Here is a 25,034-nt window from a genome sequence, read left to right as displayed (position 1 = left end):
AACAAGCCACTCACTGCATCTGGCCTTGCCCCTCTTTTTCAACTGCATTTTCCCGATGTCTAAAATATCAACCTAATTGCTTCCCTTCTGAAGATATCTTCCCTTGCATGTGACCGTGAATTTTTTTTTTTTTGAGACAGAGTCTCACTCCATCATCAGGCGCCAGGCTGGAGTGCAGTGGCACGACCTTGGCTCACTGCACCCTCCACCTCCCGGGTTCAAGCAATTCTCCTGCCTCAGCCTCCCGAGTAGCTGGGACTACAGGTGCGCGCCACCGCAACCAGCTAATTTTTTTGTATTTTTATTAGAGACGGGGTTTCACCATGGCCAGGATAGTCTCGATCTGTTGACCTTGTGATCCGCCCACCTCGGCCTCCCAAAGTGCTGGGATTACAGGCGTGAACCACTGCGCCCGGCCCAACTGTGAAATTTTTAAGAGCATTTTTACAGAGAAATCAGCTTCCTCAGAGTCACACCCCTTTATATAAGTTTTTTGACAGAGTAAGAATTCACAGGGATTACTTTTTTTTTGTTTTTTTTGTTTTTGTTTTTGTTTTTTTTTTTTTGAGTAAAGCAGTGCGACCATAGCTCACTGCAGCCTCGAACTCCTGGGCTCAAATGATCCTCCCACCTCAACCTCCTGAGCAACTGGGACCACAGGCACACACCACCATTCTCTGCTAATTTTAAAAATTTTCTTGTAGAAACGGGGTCTTGCTTTGTTGCCAAGGCTGGTCTCAGACTCCTGGGTTCAAGGGATCCTTCCACCTTGGCTTCCCAAAGTGCTGGGATTTCAGGAGCGAGCCAATGTGCCTGGCCAGGGATCACTTTTGAAACTTACACGTATGGATGAATCTTATTGACCAGTGTTAGTCTTCCTCTAGAAAGGCATCTCTGCTTATGGTAAGATTCCTCCATTAATGTTTACAATGTAGCTAACATTTATATTTCATTGCATCTGGAGGGCTGGGTCCCTACAGTCCCCATTCCTCTTTTATTTTTTTATTTGTTTATTTTACTTTTTAGATATCTGTCACCCAAGATGGAGTGTCGTGGTGTGATCATAGGTCACCGCAGTCTTAAACTCTTGGGCTCAAGCAGTCCTTCCCACTCAGCCGTCCAAGTAGCTGGGACCATAGGCGTGGGCTACCATGCCTGCCACCTCCCCATTTCTCTTTTACTTTGTCTTTTGAGACAGAGGCTCACTTTGTTGCCCAAGCTGGAGGACAGTGGTGTGATCTCAGCTCATTGCAACCTCCGCCTTCCAGGTTCAAGTGATTCTCCTGCCTTTACCCACCAGGTAGTTGGGACTGCAGGCATGTGCCACCATGCCCAGCTAATTTTTGGTGTTTTCAGTAGAGTTGGAGTTTCACCATGTTGGCCAGGCTGATCTCAAATGCCTGACCTCAAGTGATCCACCTGCCTCGACCTCCCAAAGTGCTGGGATTACAGGCGTGAGCCACCATGCCCGGCCCCCATTCCTCTTTTAGATGAGGGTTTTGCAAGAGCATGTGAAGAGAGATCACATCATGCCCCATGGGCCACCATGAGGCCTTGGCTTTTACTCTTGAGGGAAATAGAAAGTCGTTGGTGGGTTCTAAGCAGAGGAGAGACCTAATCTGACTTAGATATGGAAGTGGCACTTTAATTGCAGTATGTAGAACAGACTGTAATTGAGCAAAAGTAAAAGCTAAGAGAATAATTTGGTATCTTATTGCAGCGATCCTACAACAGACGAGGGTGATTTGGGTCAGAAGGATGGTATGGGAGCTCATGATATATCTGGATTCCAGTTGTATTTTGAGGGTAGAGCCAAAATACTCTCCCAATAGATTAAATGTAGAATGTCAGAGGAAGAAAGCAGTCAGGAATGGGGCAGCCAGTTTCGGGGGTAGATGAAAGGTCCAGTGTGGGAGATGTGAAGGGTGAAGTTGCTTAGGCATCCAAGTAGAGGTGGCAAACAGACGGCTGGATTTCAGGTCTGGCTTCAGGAGAGAGGCCTGATCAAGTGATCGCAGTTGCCTCTGTGCCCCTTAATATTTGTAATATTCATTCCTTTTTTTTTTTTTTTTTTTTTTTTTTTTGTGCCAGAGTCTCCCTCTGTCACCCAGGCTGGAGTGCAGTCGTGCTATCTTGGCTCACTGCAACCTCCTGCTCCTGGGTTCAAGTGATTCTCCTACCTCAGCCTCCCAAGCAGCTGGGATTACAGGCATGTGCCACCACACCTGGCTAATTTTTGTATTTTTAGTAGAGACAGGGTTACACCATGTTGGCCAGGCTGGCCTTAAACTCCTGGCCTCAAGTAATCCACCTGTCTCGGCCTCCCAAAATCTGGGATTATAGGCATGAGTTCCCATACCTGGCCAGTATTTGTAATATTCATTTCTTAATTGACTTCACACTAGTGTTTAGTTATCCAGAGGGGGTCATATCACTAAATGTCAGTTAAAAAAAATGAATAACTACATACACACATGCAGACACACACACACATATATATCACACATATATATAGCCCATAGTCAGAAAGTAAGCAGTTGTCATGATTACCATAATCCCTTTCTCTTTTGATTATGTCACTTAAATTGTCAAAAATAACTGTAAATCCTGCTTATTGTATGTAGTTACCCTCTGACTTAGCAACTAAAAATCTCCACAAGTGAATCCTTTCTTACCTCTCTGGGATTTTCACTTTCTTCCCCCCCATACTACCCTTTGATGGTAAATTCTCCATTTTTCAAGTGCAGTTTGAAGTTACCATGGGGAGGAAATCAAATTTCAAGTTAAAAATTAAAACACACTCTGTATACATTCAGTCACTGTAACTCTGGAAAATGTCCTTTGAGTTAAAAAATACATATATTTAACAATAGGAGAAGCCATATAGTATGGAGGTTAAGAGAGTAAGTTCTAACCTGGAGATGAATTTAAATTCTAGCCCATTACCTTAAGTCAGTATCTAATCTCTGAAGTCCCAGTTTCTTGATCTTTAAAATTCAGACCTGCTAGGATTATGGAGAATATTAAATGAGATAATACATGTAATGTCCTTTGCACAACGTCGGACACATGGTAAGTTCTTACAGTTGTCAGTATGATGATAATGTTGCTAAGTGACTTTATTTTTATTTTCAATTGGCGCTAAGGGTAAAGACTTTTCTATGGCTTTACATTTACCATGGACTTTTCACTAAGTATATGCCTCGATATTGCACTGAAAATCTAGAAAACTTCGTCTCAAGTCATTGGGCCAAAAGAAAGAAAAATACATTAGGAGCAGAAATAAGAGTATGATCCAACCTGTAACTGGTGGCCCATTTCCCTCCTGACCCCTCCCCTACCCCACTACCTTGCCCATATTGGATAATCAACGCACTGAATTTACTCAAAAGGAAAAATACTAAACTTACCTCTTCCGGCTTACGTTACTTTGATTGTGTATATTTTGGTTTTTTTTCAAGAATGGTTCTTTGGGGAAAACAGAATATGTTTCCTATGGAAAAACACATACTCTTTCAGCCTAGTAATTTGGGAAGCAAAAGATGGTCTCCATGGTAAGAAGATGGAAAACGAGTAGTATTAATAGAAGATAGCACAGAACTAATGTACATTTTATAGTATAAAGGAAAGATTTTTTAGCCTCCCTGCCTAAAACAACATCGTGAACTCTACGTTATGCTAAATTGGTGAATAAAATGGAAAGGAGCCAGCCAGGGTATGATAGCTCAGAATGCAAGTCAATAGTCAACTCCCAGGAAAGGAGAAACCTCCCCAACCCATGGCACAGGGAGGCTTAATTAGTCCTCCTATGGTTTGTAAGAAAAGCTTCGAAAATACTTCTGTCCTCTTAGAAACAGATTGATAGACACATAATAGTGCTTTTTTTCTTTTCCTCTTTGTATTTTTAGTAGGGATGGGTTTTCACCATGTTGGCCAGGCTGGTCTTGATCTCCTGGCCTCAAATGATCCACCCACCTTAGTCTCTCAAAGTGCTAGGATTACAGGCAGAAGCCACCACGCCTGGTCACATAATAGTGCTTTTTTTTTTTTTTTTTTTTTTTTTTTCCGAGACACAGTCTCACTCTGTCACCCAGGCTGAGTACAGCAGCATGATCTCAGCTCACTGCAACCTCAGCCTCCCGAGTTCAAGCAATTCTCATGCCTCAGCCTCCCAAGTAGCTGGGATTACAAGTGCCCGCCACCACACCCAGCTAATTTTTGTTTTGTTTTTGTTTTTTGAGACAGAGTCTCACTCTGTTGCCCAGGCTTGAGTGCAGTGGTGTGATCTCAGCTCAGTGCAACCTCCGACTCCTGGGTTCAAGCAATTCTCCTGCCTCAGCCTCCCAAGTAACTGGGATTACTGGCACCCACCACCATGCCTAGCTAATTTTTAGTTGACATGGGGTTTTACCATGTTGGCCAGGCTGGTCTTGAACTCCTGACCTCAGATAATCCACCCACCTCGGCCTCCCAAAGTGCTGGGGTTATAGGCATGAGCCACCATGCCCTGCCACAACATAGTGCTTTAATCCTCACATTGTGGAGTTGCCAAAATACTAGAAATATCAGTGTGGATGAAAAGCCAGTAAGACAATGATGGTCTGATGTTCTCAACTCATCTCCAGGCCAATTCCGGATCCCAAGCAATCCCTTTCTTTCTCTTAGGCCCTTCATTCCCTCCATGAAATGTCTAATGGGCTATATATTTCCTTCACATTTTTTTCCTGTATTGTCTTCCACTAGGATGTTTTCGTTTCTTAGCTCTGTGCGTGATTGGATCTCTACAATGGTATTTTGGGGTTACTTTAATGCATCTCTTTTTACTTGTTATAATGTAAATTTCTTGAGATAATCTACTCTTGCTCTATACTCTACTCTCGTCTGTAGCCTGTGCTTGTCTTACATTTCTCTCCTTTCCCATTCATTTACATAATCTTACATCCTAAAATAGTTATATTCTTTATATGCAATCTATTGAAATGAGAAGATATCCATAAAATTTATCATAAAATAATAAATTTTATTTAAAAAATAAGTACTCCAGAACTTACATGTCTATATGAGTGTTGTGCCTTAAAGAAAATGTTGGAACGATATTCTTTAAAGGCTTTAGAATTAATTTTAGAATCACTTTACAATCTTCACAAGGAAATCACCCTGCTACCATAAGGCAAAGCTTCATGTGTTACCCAGATTAGCATTACTCACCTAATTCGCCAGACCTGAGGCTAGATTTCCTTGCATAGTTCTCATAGTTCATAGCAGTCCTCAGAGGATGAAAATTTACCCCATTAAGGAATCTCAGGAGTGCGGGGGCATATTCTGAACACGGTTCTGAGGGAGAATTCCAAACTTGCTTTGGAATAATGGAAGCTTCATTAAACTCAGTCTGTAGTACCCACGTACTTTAGAGGGAAAATCTCCCTTTTTGATGAGTAAGTTCTGTTATTTCTGGTAACAAATTGAACCTACTGTTTTATAGTCACATCATTAAGAGCCATTTCAGCAGTTTCTGTTACTTGACTTCCACTGTGTTCTTGTACAGAGTGTGCTTAAAACTTCTACTGTGTACATGTGGGAAATGGGCTCTTCATAGTAACAGTATGTCTTCGTATTACCTCTAGGACTATACTTGATAAGAAGGAGCTCTTGGAGTTCGCTCAGCTTGGCTGCTACTTGGAATATGATCTTTTTGGTACTGAACTACTTCATTACCAGCTCGGCCCAGATATTGACATGCCTGATGATAACAAAAGAATTAGAAGGTAAATACGGTGAAGTCTCCTGCAGCATTCGCTTTCCCTTGTCCTTTTTGATTGTCATATCTAGGGAAGTATTAGCAGAGATCTGGAAAACAGTAAGGAGGCTGAACCACAGACTTGCAGAGTAAAATATATCTATGCTGTTTCAGGGAGAAAAATCTCTCTATATTATTTTAAGGAGAAAATGAGTCATCCTAAGTAGGCTAAAGCTTAGCAGAGCCTTAGAAGTTCAGTGCAGATGGGCAGCTGACAGGAAATACAGATAATACCCAACCCCTGCCATGAAAATCAGAGAACAAAAGACCTTTTCCTCTTTTTACCCCTAATGAAATAAGCTGTTGACCAGGTTTGACCACACTAAAAGCCATAACTTCCTACAAGGAATATTTAAAATGCTTTATTAAAAGTTTTTATTAAAAAGGCCATCTCAAGTTAAATGCTAAAAGTATAAAGTCTAAAGACAAACATCATGTAAGATGAATGCAACCTTCAAAAATTGTGGGATGTGGGATGCTAGTAGATAATTATAGGAGTCATTCTTTGTAATCAAGTAGAAAATCTTAGGCATCAAGGATAGCTACCTAGTTTCGTCTTGGTCACATGGTGATATGAAGATTGAGTGAACCAAGTTAGAAAATCTAGGAGGAGAAATAAACTGGAGATAAATAAAGAAGACTTTTGTTTGGGAATATCTAATTGTTGCTATCCAGTGAAGCCCTAAGATAAGGTTTGTATATGAGAGTTGAACTGTGGGAATGAATGACATCACTCAGAGAAGAGGATGAGGACAGAGACCTGGGGACAGAGACGTTTAAGGAATGGAGTAGGAACCACCACTGAAGGAAAGGTCGAGAAGTTTTCAAAGTGATAACATCAGGGATATGTGTTGTTATGGAAGTCAGTAGAGGAAGGCTCGGGGCAGAAGGGCTTGAACACGTGTACTATGTGACAGACATCAAGGGAAATAAAAACTGAAAAGCATCCATTGTTTTTCACAATTAGGAGCGTCACATTTTATAGACAGTAAGCGCAGTCTCAGGAGGAAGGCCTTGAGGAATGGGTGGGCCGTGAGGAAGAGGAGAGGGATGTTTAGGTGACTCTTTCGAGAAGCATAGCAGTGGAGGGAAGCAAAGAGATGGCGCTGGAGCTAGAAGAAAACAAAGGGTCGAGGGAAGTTTCTAGTAAGAGTTGACCAGTGTTTATGTGACTAAGAGCAAGAGCAGAGACGGAGCCAGATAGAATGAGTTGAGGGAAGCACTGCCCATCCCACAGGGTCACTATAGAATTTACGTGAAATGACACATGCCAAGTTTTTATCTGAGTGGTGCAGAATATGGAGGTGTTCAATAGATGTTGACTTTTTAAAAATCTGGATAGATAAGAAATACAGAGCAAGGCTCCTAAGGTGACAAATTGAGGGAATCTAGGGAACAAACAGAAAGCTGGTTGAAAGGATGCTTTCTCCATCGAAATGAGAGGGCACGACACAGCAATGGGGTAAATGCAGATCATAGTCTTAGTGAGGGGAGCAGAAACTGAGGACACATGGCCACATGTCCTCTAGTGTCTCTGTAAGGTAGACATGATTATCTCCTGAGAAAAAAGGAGTGGATTTAGAGCAGGACCATGTGGAGCAGGAGGAAGGCTAGGAATGGCTCTCGGGTCAGTGAGAGAGAGATTGACATGGATGTGTTATGTGTGAGACCCCGTTGAGTAGAAATCATGATTGCATGCTTGCATATTGGCACCAGTGCACATGATTTGGTGATTATTTTCCAAAAGCAAAAATGTTTTGTGTTTTGGTAATAGAACCAGAGAAGCTGTGTGCATACAAGCAGGACGTGGGAACAGTTCAAAAGATTGAAGGTTGGGATTCTTTCTGAAAGAAATGGGTAACAAGGGCCAGGTGCGGTGGCTCACGCCTATAATCCGAACACTTTGGGAGGCCGAGGCGGGTGGATCATGAGGTCAAGAGATCGAGACCATCCTGGTCAACATAGTGAAACCCCATCTCTACTAAAAATACAAAAAATTAGCTGGGCATGGTGGCGCGCGCCTGTAATCCCAACTACTCAGGAGGCTGAGGCAGGAGAATTGTCTGAACCCAGGAGGCAGAGGTTGCGGTGAGCCGAGATCGTGCCATTGCACTCCAGCCTGGGTAACGAGCGAAACTCCATCTCAAAAAAAAGAAATGGGTAACAAAGGAGGGGTTGAGATTGAGGGTCATGGGATCCAAGCTGGAGGGAAGAAAATATACAGAGGAATGGGCAGCTCGAAGGAGAAGTATAGTAGGGAGAACAACTGGACCGCAAGCTTTAATGAAGTAGGTGGAGTATGTGAGTATGCATATGTATATGTATATATACAGTTGAAGAAGTGGGTGGAAAAAATAGTAAGAGGTAACATGATTGGAACAGGAAACTGAAGATTGAGATTTCAGAGGGGGAGCAGTTGTTCCCTTTGATGACGAGAACTAGAATATGATGGTGAGTACAGAAAAGTGGTTGCAGTGGAAGGAGCAAAGCTGGAATTGAGAAGTGATGTCCAGGAACCATGAGATTCAAGTATCAATAGTTGAATAAGGCACATTGGGTTGAGGGGAAGATCTTGAGCCAGTGGCCATGGTTGGGACATCCTGAGGATCTTTGCCTGAGGAGTCAACATTTGTGTCTGTATACCTTCTGCTGTCTCCATGTATTGGCATTGTGCATTGACCACCTCATTAGAAGTAATATGTTCAAGTTTAGTGTCATTAGGGAAAGAGAGTTAATCATTGTTGCACTAGTCATGTAATATGGCGACACTCAACTCTACGTGAGCAAATGACTTCAACTGCCTTGACCAATGAAGCGCTGTCTTTTTTTTTAATACTCCGATCAGTTATTTGACAATAACTGATAAGTTAGTTGTATGGTTTCTTTATTTTTGTTTTATTATTTTAATTTACTTGCCCAGGAACCCCATTCAGTACAGGTGAACCGGTTTCCCCAGAGCCCTCGCAGTTAGTTTATACTCAGAGGACACTGCTCCTTGCCTGAAGGCATCTGGAATTTAAAATAGGGCAGTGCATTCAGTCATCCTCATCTTTCACAACGTCAAAAACATGATTTCCTGGTCAGTGCCCTCAACACATGTCTTCCACATCATCTTCGAAATGGGAACTTTGCCCTCTGAATCGGCTTCCTGTTCCCAAGCCCCTTTGTGGCAGTGAGGTGTATCTTTTGCACGCCTCTGTCTTACATGACGCCCCCAGACCTTCCCCAACAAGAGAAAGAAGGTCTGTAAAAGGTCGTCTATGAAGGAGATAGAATGGTCGGATGACCGATGGCTCTCCCAGCATTTCTTCTTAGCTTCTTTTGGCTATTTGTTTATCTGTACTGTGCTAAATATAGCCATTCTGGGTGTATGGAAATAATACAAATTATTATAAATATGTTTATACACACATTTATGTGCATACAATTTATTATAATATAAATGTGCGTGCATATATATGTGCAATCCAGTGAAGCCCTAAGATAAGGTTTGTATATGAGAGTTGAACTGTGGGAATGAATGACATCACTCAGAGAAGAGGATGAGGACAGAGACCTGGGGACAGAGACATTTAAGGAATGGAGTAGAAGCCACGTATTTTATAGATATAAATGTATGCCTGTATATATACACACACATTTATATCTATAAAATGCCTGTGTGCAATTCCATACATATGTATATGTATGTGTGCTTAATCTTCCTTAAACCATGCATTAGGTCACTTGACCCAAGCGCAGCCCATGTTAAGCATAGAATACCCTCTTGGGTTGCACGTGTTTCAGTGCTGCACTGTCTGACACACTTGGTGTTCATCATGCATCTGCGGTCGTTTTCTGAGCCATCGTGGTCTTAAACCTCTGAAGTGCAGGAACACAGAAGCACGCTTCTGCCTACCTCTGGTGCTCAGCACCAGAAATTCTGTGTCTAACACCTGTTTTCAATCTTCTGCTCCATTTCTCAAATCTTATTATATCTCTGCCTTTTCACACTTTGTAGTCTCTCTCTAATATTTGTTTGCAAACACGAACTCATTTGTATTTCTATAATTACCGTGATTTTTTGTCTTCTCATCTGTAGTGGCTCCCCCTTTCTGGCAGCATCTCTGTAGCTCCTGTTCTTCCGTAAAATGGCACAACATAAGCGATGATCTTTTAGTGTAAGCGGGACGGGGCAGGTTTTCTTGATAGTCAGGATATGATTGTGTATCCAGAGCCATAATGTTATCTTTCTCGTGAGATAACTAGTCTCTGGATTCTTGACTCGTTGGGCTCTAAGGAGTCCCAGTTTAAAATATGAATATCTTGTCCTCTATATTCTTTGATTACTACTTCACGATTTGATAACATTGTGTTTCAAGGTCTGACTCCAGACATCTTAGAGGAATTTGCTTAGCCACATGATATGCCTTTAAAATAGGAGAAATCATATTTCTCAGATAAGAAAGAGAGGCACAAATTTTAGAGAATGTCCAGAAAATATCAGGGAGAAATTGTTTTCTCAAACCTCTTATACCACGATGCTTCTTTGCAGCTGTGGTCACACTGAGGTTCAGCATTGTGTATGCATTCTGTCAAATCTTTCTCTCTTTTTTTTTTACGTAATCATATAACTTAGATAATTCCCTTAAACTGAGTATGTTCTAAAAGTAACTGCAGATCAGAACTTTAGGATATTACACAAATTTCAGTGAGGCAGGAAATCTTAGTGGCACAAAAGTCATTCCATGCACTTAAAGGACAGCCATGTCTATTGGTACTGGCATTCCCTTTTACCTGCAGATACAAGGTCTGTTCTTCCATTATAATTTATTTTGAAATATATGTTCTGGGAGGGCAGGGCTTTGTGCTTGAGGTTGTGTGTGTGTGTGTAGTGTCCCACATTTTGCTAACTGTAGTAGTTATTAAATATGACTCATGTACTAGGACACCAAGAAACGCTTTAGAAACAAAAAAGATAGCTATCAGATAATCAGCTTCTGGAGGAAGGCACCGTTCATCCATCTAGATCCGCTTTAGAATCTAGATGCTGAAAAACTATTCAGAGAATCCCAGAGAAGAGCTATTGTCTGTGAGTGGCATCTTCCACCATCAAAGACCCATGGAAGTCACGACAGACACTGCCCAGAGTCCAGACACGTACAGATGGTGGCTGTCAGGAGGTGACTCACGCTACAGATTCCAGCATTCAACAAAGCAAAGAGGAGTTCATTTTTAGAGAATAGTTAGGAAACTGTCCTTTGGTCCACTGACTATAAATTTAAAGAAATAGCTTATTATTTTAGCAGTCTCGCTGACATGGGAGGAAGACAGAATACATTTGTATTGGTCAGTTTAATCCACTGCTCAGAGACTACAACTAAATCAAAATTGCCATAGACTTCAAAGGGGTAAATGGTTAAAATACTGAGGTACCCTTACCAACCTTTTTCAGTGGCTTGCTTTGTGGCTTATCAAATGTCCCTCACTTGCAAACCAATTGATCTTGCTCTCAAAATATTTTGCTTGCAGTGAGATTCCTTTTGTTTCCCTATTTTAATCGCAAATAGTCATTGATTTTTTTTTTTTTTTTTTTTTTTGCTAGATAAAAGGAGAGGGAAAGAATGAGATCTGAAAAATGGGCCCACAAAAGAGGCATTTGAGAGAGGAGAGCTGAATACAAATCCAGAACAAAGTTATTTAGTGAAATGCTAAAGCGGTCCTTCGTTCAAAATGGCACATCCTATTAGAGGCTATCTTTAATGCAGTATTGCCAGGCATTGTCATAAATATCACCGGTTAGAAATTTCTGTGTGCATGGAATACGGATATGTTCCTACCAGGATGCAGCAATATTTTTATCATCACCACACAATATTTATTGAAGGTCTCTCAATACACGCGCCACAGTAGAAGGCAGTATCTTTACGACAAGCACAATAGGTTAATGAGTAAAAAGTCGAAAGCACCCTGAACAGAGAAAGTGAAAGACAAATGACATCTAATGAGTTAACATTTTTCACAGGGTGCGTCTCCTGGTGGAGGAGGGCTATGAAGATGGAATTCTGATAGCACATGACATACATACAAAAACCCGGCTGATGAAATATGGAGGTCACGGCTATTCTCATATACTCACCAATGTCATTCCTAAAATGCTACATAGAGGTATAACTGAGAATGTGCTTGATAAGATTCTAATAGAGAACCCTAAGCGATGGCTGACTTTCAAATAGGATGGTTGCTTATGAATTCCCACCTTGAGTATACAACTCGCGGAGAACATTCAGCGATTTCCAATCCACTGTGAGATATTAATCAGTTACCTAGCGCTAATGACTGTTCATTACCTTCTTAGGAGAACTAGGAGAATTTGCCTTCTCTGAGACCAGCCATTAAACCTGTGCCTCTAGGGATTACTCAGCCTAATTGAGCCCTATTATTGTGCCTTAACAAAATAAATACAGAAGTACCTGTTTCAAAACAGTGATTTAAAGTCTGTATCCCCTAAGTGGAGCTGCTGTTTTTCTCCCTAATTTATCAGCTGCACTACTTGAGAAAATTTAAAGTGTTTCTAGTTAAATTATTCCCTTCTTGAAAATCTAATGTTTCTTGTAATATTGATGATCCTACTAATTATCCTGCTGTTCTTTAATTAATGCTTAATGAATAATATGGCGCTTTAAAATAGCTTCTGCAACAAGGGAAGTTAAATCTTGAGACTTTTTCCCCAGATGATACTGACTGTAATATAGTTACCAATTTACAATGATAAAAATATTTGGAAGGTCATTTTATGCTGTCCACCTAGCTATATATTCTTCTAATAAAATGGTTTTGATATCTTTGGCTTTCTGGTATCCATTTTTACCATAAATTTTGCTGTTTTGCGAAGTTTGTGTAAGAGTACATTCCACTACTGAATTATAAAAATTCAATCATAAACGTCAAAATATATTACATAATATAGTTTAATGAATCATTACATGTATAATAACAAAGGCCACAATTTAATTGGTAAGATATAATGCAAAAAAAAAAAAGAGAAATGTTTGCCTTATATATATTCCCTTTATTTTCTTTACCTTTTGTTTTTCCTTGGCCCTACACAGAGAAAATCATGCTTATTTATCTGAAGAAAAGGTCAGATCTATTGGAAATGACAGCTCAATACTAGAGCCTACTCTTTAAAAGGTATCCAGCCCTGATATTTTGTGTAAATAAAGCATTTTTTAAAACTCTTAGTTAAAACACTTAGGTGATGGGCACTGACTGCTACGTATAAATTAATCTTTTGGTTGAATCCTCGCTATGCTATCTGGAACCTGAAAATATTATCCAAACCCTTGCTGCCAATTCCTCTTTGATAAATATATATTGTTAATTTGAAATAAAATCCATTGTGATTCATTTATGAGTTATCTTACCTATCACAAAGGCCAATTAGAATTAGTCATTATTCTTGATGAAGTGTCTGTCTTTAATTGTATAAATCATGACAGTTACTCAGACCCAGGCATTTCAACAGAGCTAACATCACCTTCAGATAGGTACACCATGCATACCTCTTGGAAAGTTGAGCTTCGCTAAATAAAAGATATTTCTGCTGCTCAAAGAGATCAGGCTTTCTGTGTATCGGAATAGAAAGTACCAAAGAGGAAGGAGCCAGGAGAACGAATTAATTCCTTTAAATAAAAAATGCAAATGTCCTCACCAGTAAAGCAAGCAGATTTTTTTTTTAATCTCTGTTTTTGAAATCTACTTGTCAAAGAGTCTTCAAAGGCAATTGAAAGGGGAACAGATTTTTCATTGTAATCGTGAAAGTTGTGTGATAGTTAGGAGACATAAACATGCATTTTTAATCTTTTCCTTAGATGAAAGAGATGGCTTTTGGCAGTGTGTTCTAACCAGAAAGAAAGGATTTTTATTACTCTCCAAATCTACTGTAATGTCAGCTTCAATCCACCTGAGAAAAAAGAAAAAATTGATAGCTCCAATGCATGTAATTCATAAACACTGCGAAGGAGAGCCACTTGGCATCTGCAGTCCTCGCATTAACAGTCTGCCACGGAATGCAGTTACAGTATTGACTGGCGTATGGTCATACAGCAACCATAGCCTTACCTTACAGACCTGTGAAATAAAGGGCATTTTAACCTCATAAAATTAATTTTTTGGAGAACTCTTAAAGAGAAGCCATTTTAATTGTTTTTGCTACTTCACATATTGTCATTCAAAATACCTTTCAACCCAAAAGAAGTTAAATAATTTATGCAGGTTTGTGTGTGTATATAGGCATATACTTTTTATATTAAAATTTTGAGGCTGTACAGCCAGTGTACCCTATGGAACAAAGCCATATATGTATATATGTTTTATGTGTATAGAAAACATTTCATCTAACGTGTGTGTGTGTGAGTGTGTGTAGCAGATATTTGTATAAAATATAAACACTCTGTTGTCATATTGGTTATATGTGAAATTGTTAATTTTGAAATAACCTCAGGCCACAGACTTGTAGTAACCGTTTGAAGGCTTTACCTAGTGTCCCCTTGGTGACATACGCAGCAGCTCAAATTAAACCTTTGTGCATTGGGTTATGAATAATCTTTTGTTCCAAAGATGGCAAAAGCCTCGGTTTGGTTTGATACTGAAGAATGCGTTTCTCTGACTTTCCCAGTGAATCTAAATGTATTCAGTTGACAAAATGGACACATAAGGGCTTTTTCTAAATACCGTACATAATTACACATTTTCACACTTGCAGGGTGATCCTATGATACACTGTCAATCTCTATTTTTAAAGACTATCACCAGAAAAGAGAGAAAAGAAAATTCATATAAGAAAAAAAATGTGAAAATGATCATAGGCTTGGGAATTCCCTCAAATCCAGAAAATTCCAGGTTAAGGCTTGAAGTTGAATCATTCCCAGGTCTAGCTCTAAAGTTAACAAGAGTACAAGGCAAACAATTTCTTTGGGGACAAGCAGCATTATTTCAATTAGACCTTCTCCTGCAGGGTAAAAATCGTTCTTCCCCACACTATGAATGGACTCCAAGTATCATACTAAGCAGGTAAACTCACAAGAACCAAAGCTGACATATGGATAAAAGCAGCAAAATCACAGTACACCAAAGTATCATATATATTGAAGAAATAATTCAATGTCTTAGATTTGTCTATAAAAATTTGTGATCTATATAGGACTTCATTCACATGGACACTAACGATAAGGAGTATTTGCTTTGGCGGTAGTGGATCACACATCTGTTTATCTTGCTTTGATATTTTTTACACAATGTTTCTGAGGGATACAGATGTGAGTCAGGTAGCATTTGATTTCCCCACATATACACAACTGAGGTGCCCCGCAATTGGCAACCCTTGGGATCCTTGATTCACTGACGTTAGCCATACGAATCCATTGTTCAGACTCAGAACAATAAGCTTAGTTTCTGCATCGTCATCAGTCAGCATAAATAATAAATCCAGAAAACGTGCTGTATTTGTTGTTGTTTCCTCCATGGGCTTTCCCGCCATCTAATTTGATATAGACTTCGTCTCCCGGCTCCAAATGAAGAACCACACTGTTACTGGCATAGTCGTAATTCTGATCAGCATCTTGGGCAATCGCACTAGCACGCACCTATGTGAAACAGACAAGAATTAGGATGCATAAACGAGAATTCTCAAGTTTTCTTTTCTGCCATTCACGTGGCATCCCAAGCTGCTGCGCAGCCGTAGCGCAGAACTTAGCACAGGAAAGTCCATGTTGACCTCAAAGCTGTGTGAGGATAGTGCTGCGGCAGTTTCAGCTGTGTTCGTGGGAAGGACGACAGAAAGGGAGAAAATAGTGCTTCCGCGGGAACCGTTGTAGCAGCCTTATCTAACCATAGACTGTAAACTGTGCATACAATTTATTCTCTTCCTGTATCACTGATTTTTCTAACTCCTTCAATCCCTATGCCCAATCATATTTTGAAATGAAATGAACAGTAGTATTCTTTTGCATTTTAACTGAAGCCAAATTACAATATTCTAATCAGCTGTTTATGAGTACAGAAGCTCAAGTCTGACTTCAGCTGTTCACCGCAATTATTAGAAAACTGAGGTAGGTAATAGGTAAATGTCCAGGAAAATGCCAATTACTACCTAGAAAGAAAAAATAAAAGAAAGAAAGAAAGTCCTTTGATTTAGGGCTTTCCCAATCTAGTTCATGTAAAGCCTCCTGTACCAGGCTGGTTCAGAAGCTTAGCTCATTTACACATCTTTGATTATATCACCTGAGTTTTCAGAGTTCTTTTTTCCACTCATGTCTTTTTATTACTTAACTATGATATATGCATTGAAATTAACAATTTAATCTTAACGTATCTAAAAGTTAAAGAAGGAACTAAATTTTCATGCTCTGAGGCTTCTCTGGTTTCAAGAACTTTTGAATGATTTCATTGAATATCCATTTATACTTAGGAGACTGTAAATACATGGCTTGATTTGAGGACAGAGGCTGCTTTTAATCTGCCCATGTTAAGCCTATGATCTCATTAGTGAGTTCATAGACGTTTACAAACATTCAAATTGCCTATCATCTCATGCAACGTGGACATTCTGTCAGATTCTTAGCTCAAATTGGGCTTCATATTCATTTAGATATGTTTTGATTCTGCCTTGGAAATTCTTTCAGCAGGCAGACTTAGATTTGATTTATTTCAGTAAAACATCTTGTTCTTTGGCTTGTTTCATTTCTATGCCACTATAATGATATTTCCCTGAATAACATAGCAAGTGATTTAGTGGTTTTGTAAACCTGCACTATGTAATAATGCATGACTTGGGGTACAATATGCTGGATTTTATCACTTGGCAAAAGGAGAGAAATGAGACAGAAGTCAAGAATTTCCATGCATTTCTTTCAAAATTTAAATGATGGGTTTTCCAATTAAATTTTCATGTGATATGTTCTCACATTAATGCTGAAATGTTAAAAAAGGAGAAGGCTCTTTGACACTGCTGAACTTGTAAAGTCATTTGAGGAGTATCTTTAAAATTTCTTTCTGGGTATCATAATAGCAGAAGGAGAAAATGGCTTAAAGGATTTAGAATTGCTTGACTCTGTGCTAACAGGCCCTAATATAATGAAAGCAATATACCATGTAATTATGCTCGGAAGCATTGACTCCAATGTATATACCAATTTAGTAAAGTGGTCTGTTTTGACCATTAAATGATAATGCAATTTAACTTCATAATATTTTCTAAAAATTAATCATGAGTTTGTAGGAGTTGGATGCTTTGATTCATTAATTTCACCTAGTCACTAATTCCCAGGGAAACAAATCTACGAGGAGAATATTGCTGTTCCGATTGTGTTTCTTCTCATCTGTGGATTTTTAATTGGTGAGAAAATTTCAAAACAAAATATTTATGAGCTGCATTAGTAATACTTTAATTATCAACCCGTAATATACTCCTCAGCTATTACTAATAACCAGACACATTTTATTCAGTGCTTTGGGTGTTTAGGACATGTTCTGTGGTTATTGGCCTTTAACATGGTTTTCTGCATGAAGTTACTGGAGAAACAGAACACATTAAAATCACTTGATTTTGACACAGTAATCTTTTTAAAAATACAATGCCATTTTTATACTCCAGGGTGTAGCCACAACACTAAGTAAACGTCACTATGTTGATTCAGCAGGTGTAACTACAAAAACCTGCAAATGCATCGGAATGCTTCCACAGACTGAAAGGTTCCCCTCCCCGTTTCTACCACCTTTGTTGGATAAAGCCAGTGTGGTTGCTTTTTATTGAACGTAATGCTCTGAGATTTTAACCTATACTGTACCGTAAGACTGTCCCAATTAAATAATTGCCCTACTCTAGTGTATATACATGATTTCGGTATGCCTGCTCACCTGACCGTATTCTAAAGATATAATAGGACTTGAAATTTCAAGCTCTGGTACCCAGCTCAGTGACTTTAACAGTTCTTTGAAGCCATCAAACTATTGAGGAAGGTAATGCATTCACCCTGGAGGCTATTTCCAGGTTCCTAAATGTACACTGACTTCAGCATTTTGTCTGGAAATATGATCCATCCTTTCTTCAGTGCAATAGACCCATGTCTAACTAAATTTTCTCTAGTATCTTTTTCTTATTACAAGATAACTGTTTAGACTCTGCTTTATCTTTAGTCCATGTTTCTTTAACCCCAAAAAGATTATTAATTCGGCATGTCATTAATCTCTTTAATAAACGAATACCAACCCACAAACTACTCATTCTTTTAAAAATGTTTATGTTCATCGGTGCCATAGCTAGTAAATTTTTAAGAGTACCAACTGTTCTTTAATTATTTTATGCTTTCAATCCTGAACCAGATTTAGTTTTCCTTAGAGTGGCTTCTTGATTATAGTGGCATTAGACTGATTATATTCAAACAGCAATTTTTCTTCATGTTTTCTGTTAAAGGGATTACAAACATTAAGGAGATTTCCTCTTTCCAGATTTAAAGCTATTTGAGTCTAACTTTTACCTTTAATATGCACTGTCATGGGCTTTCAACAAATGGCAAGATTAAATTCAGGCTGATGGTTTCATGGGGAATATGAGAGCTGCGGTCCTTTTAGGGGTATGTTTCTGTGTCTGTTATAGGTTGTGTAGTTTTAGCATTATCTTATTAGTAAGGATTTATCATTGGAGACAATATTTATGGTGACATTTGTAATTTAATTAATTGCTACTGATGTTCTCATAATTTCATTTGCATTGTACTTCTGTGGAATCATAAACAAAAGGTTAAGTGGCACATCAGGTTAATTTACTGGTCTTTGATGTTTCCATCTGTGATCCTACGTTCTACACAAAGCATAAATAAAATGGCTCTCATATGGTTACGATCCAGAGCATTTCTCTCTCTTTGAGGGAACTGCATTTTTAGTTTAATTTTTGTGCGCCTCAAAATCCACTTAATCCATAGAACATTACATTACACTGACATGGATCTCTGAGTTTCTGTTTTATGAAAACAAATTAGGTCAGCCAGAGAGGGAACCTGCCATTCTAAGAAGTGATCAGACAAGAATATAACTGAAAAGCAAGAGTGAAGTGTTATTTAAAATTAATAAAAAGATTTTATAAGATTTCTCATTTGTAACCACCTGCAGACGGGACTTGACAAAACAGTTCTAGTCTAGAGATAAAATTCCTTAACAGTAGTAGTGTAGTAATCATTTTCCAAAATAGTCCACACTGAACTAAGAAAAAAACATTGTTTACAACTATAGACTTATTTTTCTGAATTACCTGTTGCATACCTTTTTGCAAAAGTAGCAGCTTAATATTACCCACGAAAAGCATTATACACTATAAGGTCAGCTGGGTTACCTTATTTTTTTTCCTGATCCTCATGGAATGTGTGTGCTACAGTGATACAAAGGAAGATTTTGCACTCCAAACAATGAGATAATTTTAAAAACAAAATGCACATAGAACACCTACATGGTGTTACCTTCTCGGAATCAGTATAAGATACACAGGCTCAGCAGTCTAGACATCAACATTTAAACTAATTTAAATGTATTAATCCCTGCTTTTTTCCTGCAATTGCAATTTCCAGATATTTAAAGATGGGAGCATTTTTATACATTTGCTGATAAAATTGGAAGCCTTTCATAACTGATACCTCTAAAAATCATCTCTTTAGCCGGATAGTATTTTCCAGACCTAACCTTTGAGTCAGAAGAGAGCCAATTTGCAAATAAAGGGGTGTCTCATGGCTGCCTGCTGAGGGCTGTTCATAAGCCTTTTTGTGAGGGTGATTCAATAGCTCCATTCTGGTACAGTGAGTCATGCCCGTTTTAACCCTTTGCCTATAACTATCTTACTGCTCTATGAATAGTTTTTATTTATCTTAATATTGTTTTCATGCATAATTGTAATAAACAACCCTGTCAGTGCCTCCTGGTGGCCGTTTTTCCTCTTTTTGTTCTGTGTCCTGAGGGTCCCTTAAGCTACTTGTGGGAAAGGGTGGGGAACAGGACGTCTTGTGTCCTTCGTCTCTCTTATGCATTTAGGACTTTTTTTTTTTTTTTTGTCTTTCAGTTTTGAAAGAATTCTGACGTCGAATTAGGTCTTTGGAATCCTGCTTGCATGGTGCTTAATAGAAACCTGGGTTGTAGCTAAGAATCTCTGAACGTCTAGGGGGCGAGTTACTTAAAGCCCAATAGACCTCGCTAAGTCAAGGTTGCTGCAGGAGAGGAGGTCTCTTGATGGCGATGCCGGGGTCTCGAGCCATCCCCCATGCCACGCAGTAAGCAAAGTTAAAAATCCACAAACTCATCCCCACATCGCAGGCTGCAGGCTGCAAGGCCTCGCCCCAGTGGCTGCTGATTCAGCGTGCACAGAAGGTCCCATTACACTTTTAGATAGTTACAAATACTATTTTCCTCCTCTGACTAAGAGATCAAACAAGCTTCGATTTTGCAGTGACCTCGAATTTCTCCACAGTGGCCCCAGCAGAACGCTGCAGACCCATGCGTGGCCCTTGTGGTGGCGCCGACCGGCCCAGGGGATCAAATCCCCTTGGCGGGCTGATCCAGAGGTCGATAGACGCGGAGCTGCACTCGAACCGGTCGCCCCCCAGACCACCTGCCTGAGCGTCCTCCGAGCCCATAGTCAGAGTTTGGGTTCTATGTCTGGCTGCGCGCTGTTTCACCGCATGAACCCCTGAATCTCAACTATTCCTTTGTTATCAGCACTCCTTGCCTCTTCCCTCCGCTATTTTTTGGCTGAAAACGAAACTGGAGTTTGTGCCTTGAAATTGACTCTGTGAGTTTCACGATCTGGGACGCCGCAAGGACTCTGCGACTGCGGGCCCCACGGTTGCTCCTCCGGCTTGGACTCACTCCTTCCGGGCCCTTGTTTCTCCCTCGGGCCTCTGTATACCACCCAAGTCGGTCACCCCGGCACGCCCATTCCGGACTCCCCTAGCCCTTTCCACTCCCCAGAAAGCCCGTAAGCGACCCAACGCTGCGGAGGATCCCATGGCCAAGGGTCGCTTCCCGCGCCGGGACTCCCCAGTGCACGAACCATCCCGGGCACCCAACCCCCGGCTTCCCGCCCCTCGAGGGTCGCGCTCGCAGGAGCGCACACCGTTCAAGGGTCCCAGACTCCGGAGCCGCCCTCTCCAGACCGCGGGGCGCCCTCCTGCGCGCACGACCCCCGCCTCTCCAGGGTGGGACGGCGTCCCCCCTCGCCGCCGCTCCAGGGAGCCCGGCCGCCGCGCCCTTCCTCCGCGGGCTCCCACCCCCATTTCCGGGGTCTCCTCCCTCTCGCCTGCACCTTCCCGCGCTCCCTCCCCGCCCTCCCCGCCGCCCGCCCGCGCTCACCTGGTTGTTTTTGCAGAGATCAGCCCACATGCTGGTGCCGTCCCCTCCGCGCATCAGGACGTGGTAGGTAAAGAAGTAGATGCCCGGGATGGAGCAGGTGAACTTGCCGGTGGTGGGGTCGTAGTGGTTTCCGAGGTTGGTGACCACGTCGTCGAACTTGAGCACCTCGTAGCCTTCGTGCTGCCGCTTGAGGCCGGCGTAGAAGGCGATCTTGGGCACCGTGCTGTAGGTAGCCGCGCTGATGGCCCCGGCCGCGTTCAGGCCGGGCGCCCCGGGCGGGCCTGGCAGGCCTTGGCGGCCCGGCTCGCCCTTCTCGCCCGGGGGCCCCATGGGGCCCGGCGGCCCCGGCTCTCCGGGGGGCCCGCGCGGACCCGCCTTCCCGGGCCGGCCGGCCTCGCCTTTGGGGCCCTGGATGAAGGTGGGCAGGGACTGCATGAGGCCGCGGTCAGGCGTGGCGGCGGTGCTGGGCGCCTTGGTGCCCCCGTAGGGGTCGCAGACCATGCGGCAGGTGCCCAGCATCTCGTAGTGCGCCGACGTGCCGGCCGAGCTCACCAGCACCGGGATGAGGATCACCAGCAGCAGCACCATCACCACCCCCAGCGCCCCGGCGGCGATCAGGCGCCTCCTGCTGCCCACCAGCCGGCTCAGCGCGGGGCGATCCTCTTGTCTGCTTTTGGACAAAATTTTGAAGGTTGGGCGGGGACCTCTTCAGAGCCGAAAACAACCCCCTGCGAACCCCAACTCCCCCTGGGCGGGCGCGCGCCGGCCGCTGCTGCCGACTCCTGCTCCCCCCGCGGAGGCTGCGGCTGGGGAGGGAGCGCGGGCGCCTAGTGACTTGAGCCGAAGTCCCGAGCCCGGGGTGGGGGCCGGGGGAGGGGTGCGCGGGGCGCCTTCGCCTCCCGCGAGCTCCTTCGCACCTGTGGCTGCCGCCGGCGCCGGCGCGGCTACCGGGAGGGCAGAGCCAGCCGCCGCCTCCTGCGATCGCCCGGGCCGCTCACACTTTTATGCCGCCGCCGCCCGCGATCGACTTTTCCGTTTTTGCAGACTGCGCCAGTTCGCACCAACTTTCCGTCTGAAGTTGCCTTTTTCTGCCTCCTCCTCCTCTTCTTTCACTCGCTCAGTTCGCCCGTCCGCTGCCTTTTTTTTTTTTCCTGCCTCCTTTCTCTCTTCCTTCTTTGCCACCACCGCAACTCCAATAGAGGCGCACCCCAAAGCCCCGCGCGGGCCCGGGCGTCCCCGGGGTGCACCCAGAGGCGGCGGCGGCGGGCAAGGGCGGCTCGGCGAGGCTCGGGGCTGGGGCGGAGGAGCGAGCGAGCAGCGGCGAGCGCCTCACGGCCGGGAGCGGAGCGAGAGAGAGACTGAAGGCAGAATTCTGCCTGGGTACCACCTGCCAGGAGAAGAGGAGGCTGACAAACGCGCGCCGGAGCAATTTATAGGCACCCAAGGCACAGAGGAAGGGGAGCCGCTTTGGCATCTCATTGCAGCATCTGCTCTGCTCATCCCACTCAGAGAGAGTTTGGCATTACTCTGACAATGTGGGATTTTTTTTTTCGGCCTCTCTTTTTTTCTCTCTCTGCACATGGATGAACAGTGAGATTCTGAATACTCCCTGACTGAACCAAGCGATGGCAGGTCCTGCTGGACCCACCTGGGGGAGGGAGACAGCTGTGCGACAGCTTTCAGGGCTCAAGGGTCACACCTAAGTCCCAGATTTCCCCACTGCCAGCAGCCCCAGTCAGAGGGTGGAGGTGAAGGTTGAAAGGAGGTAGCCGAGTTGACAATGTTTCTCTGCTGGCTCCTCCACAATCAGTGCTTCAGGTGTTTTTCAAAATGCCACTTTAACAGAGGGAGGGCCTTTTAGAATTTTCCAGATGGTAGGTGTGATTTTCTTTTAACCTGATGGTTTTCGTCCCCTGCCTTCTAAATGAATGTTACTCCGAGAACAGTGAGGAGTGTTGAAAAGCCAAAGAGTATTTCTCCACGATTTTAAATGGGCATGTCCTCCGCATGGGTGGGGGGTGGGGGAGGGAGGGATTGGTCCTTTTTACAAATGCTGCACCCTGGTGAGTGCATACATATGTACTCTACCTGCAGGCTTACAGTTCTAGCAAGCTTTCAGGAGATACTGCCAATGGACCTGAAGTTGCATTTACTTAAAGGCGCTAAATGCACGAGAAATAATCACTTGTCAAAATGGCGTCAAAAGATCAAGCAAGCAGCATTTATTTCCACAAGTGCTGGGCAAGGTCTTTTCCAAGATATGCAAAGAGTTCTATAGGCTCCGTAGCAAATTTCCCAAATGGACATTGAGGGAGGGGAGAAATAGGAGAAATACAAGAAAGAAGAGCCCCATTATGAGTGGGTGAGCTGGAGAAGGAACAGCACAGTTTATCCAATTACTGGAAAGCCCCCAGGGTAGATATTAGGCAAGTGATCCCACCAACAAATACATAAGACACACGAGAATGGCTTTAAATAAATAAGTAGAATTGATTCCTAAATCATACTTCTGCATTCAGGAGCAACAGATGTCAATCAAACGTGGGTGACATTTGCTTGTCAATACGAGGATGATGGCTGGGAAGACAGTGACTTATTACATCAGAGTGAGAATCTGAAATGAGAAGCAGGAACAAATAAGACTATAGCAAACAAACAATAACATCCTGGGTGACGATCAGCAGCGCCTGTGATCTTGTCTGCGGGTTCCACAGCAAGGACATCTCCCTTCCTCCCTGTGCCTCAACCTCCCCACCCCCCCCAGCCTACTCCAGCCCACCCTACCAATTTAGTTCTTTCTTCCCTTCTTCTCTGTTTCTCAAAACAAAATAAGGTCAAATGAGCAGATAGAAGGAAACAAAGATTCATTGATTCTTTTAAGAGAAATGTGGTAGCTCTTTCAGGCCTTGGCTGGGAGAATCACCCTAAGAGTTGTGCTGTGTGGCTCAGCGGGGTGGGGGTCTCCACCTCCTGGCTACTGATAGATTCATACTGCTCCTGGGATTGGAAAATAGTCCTTCCCACTTCTCAAGCCTTTAACTTTTATTTTAGGGTAGTGGTTTTATAAATGAGCGCCTATTGCTTGGGCATAATTAGACACATATTTCCATAATATTTTTGTTCACATGAGCTGCCATATTTTCATATTTTTAAGGAGTAAACACGTAGTAAGTTTTCTCCTGGCCATAATACTTTCCTAACACATCTTCTAGATTGCTTCTTAAAAGTCACCTTCCTTTTGGAGGACAAAATGGTGAGGTTTGCTGCCACCACCGGGGGAAGGGTATTCATAAAACTCTGATGCACCACATTATAAATGTCATAAGGCCTCTCTATTGCTAAGAAGAGTTCTGCAGGTGACACAAAAGGGTTTTTTTTTTTAAAGGTAGAGATGTATAGAGAAACTCTTATCAAAACCTCAAGCTATGTGAACTTTTCCCATTGACTAATGCTTAAGATATGTTAGAGTCGAATGCTCATAAAATGCTTATCAATGCTCATAAAATATTAGAATTGAAATGGACCCTGCAAAGCTCATTTGTCTGCTGCTCATGCAGATGATGAGACTGAAACAGAGCTTCGGGACAGTCAGCACCATTCAACAAGCTTGCCCCTGCCCTCCCCTCTGCACAGAATATGGATACCTCCTATCCTAGCCTGAGACTGGCCATGCTAGTTCTAGTAACGGAGGCTTTCCTCCTTCTACTTTCTCTGACGCCAAAGGAAATGTGATTTTGCAAGTGAGTGCCCTTACATTTTAAAGCTCTGCTGAGATTTAGAAAGGCACTCAGCAGCCATCATTCACCATGAAGGGGATTCCCTCCCAGGCCACATGGCTGACCCCAGACTTTCTATTAACCAAGCC

General features: G+C 42.5%; 2 protein-coding genes and 1 long non-coding RNA gene across 8 annotated transcripts in view; 2 read left to right on the top strand and 1 right to left on the bottom strand.

The window, feature by feature from the left end:
* Positions 1-12,625, top strand: part of PTER (phosphotriesterase related) — a 75,028-nt gene extending 62,403 nt beyond the window's left edge. For all 6 annotated transcript variants that reach the window (XM_074404985.1, XM_074404981.1, XM_074404983.1 and 3 more), the window contains 2 exons: positions 5,625-5,765; positions 11,802-12,625. In XM_074404985.1, coding sequence (XP_074261086.1) covers positions 5,625-5,765; positions 11,802-12,012 — 352 coding nt within the window. In that variant the 3' untranslated portion in view covers positions 12,013-12,625. The remainder of the gene's footprint in view (positions 1-5,624; positions 5,766-11,801) is intronic.
* Positions 12,626-12,729: 104 nt separating this feature from the next.
* On the bottom strand, positions 12,730-22,624 carry C1QL3 (complement C1q like 3). The gene is made up of 2 exons (XM_003930635.4): positions 21,170-22,624; positions 12,730-15,423 (listed from the first exon to the last, which is right to left on the bottom strand). Exons 1-2 carry the CDS (start codon positions 21,755-21,757, stop codon positions 15,244-15,246), a joined length of 768 nt encoding a protein of 255 aa, XP_003930684.1. The 5' UTR covers positions 21,758-22,624; the 3' UTR covers positions 12,730-15,243.
* The window catches only part of LOC141585451 (uncharacterized), a 119,462-nt gene continuing 115,596 nt past the window's right edge, over positions 21,169-25,034 (top strand). The window contains exon 1 of the long non-coding RNA XR_012518931.1: positions 21,169-21,232. This is a non-coding gene — a long non-coding RNA (uncharacterized LOC141585451). The remainder of the gene's footprint in view (positions 21,233-25,034) is intronic.

Source organism: Saimiri boliviensis, chromosome 8, assembly GCF_048565385.1.
Source record: "Saimiri boliviensis isolate mSaiBol1 chromosome 8, mSaiBol1.pri, whole genome shotgun sequence".
Classification (NCBI taxonomy): domain Eukaryota; kingdom Metazoa; phylum Chordata; class Mammalia; order Primates; family Cebidae; genus Saimiri; species Saimiri boliviensis.
Note: the sequence above shows the minus strand (reverse complement) of the source record. Positions and strands in the feature narration are given on the sequence as shown.

Coding starts and splice junctions, on each gene's coding strand:
- C1QL3 (XM_003930635.4), bottom strand. CDS start 21,757: ATGGTGCTGCTGCTGGTGATCCTCATCCCGGTGCTGGTGAGCTCGGCC. Junction 15,424..21,169: donor ATCTCTGCAAAAACAACCAG/GTGAGCGCGGGC, acceptor TGTTTCACATAG/GTGCGTGCTAGTGCGATTGC.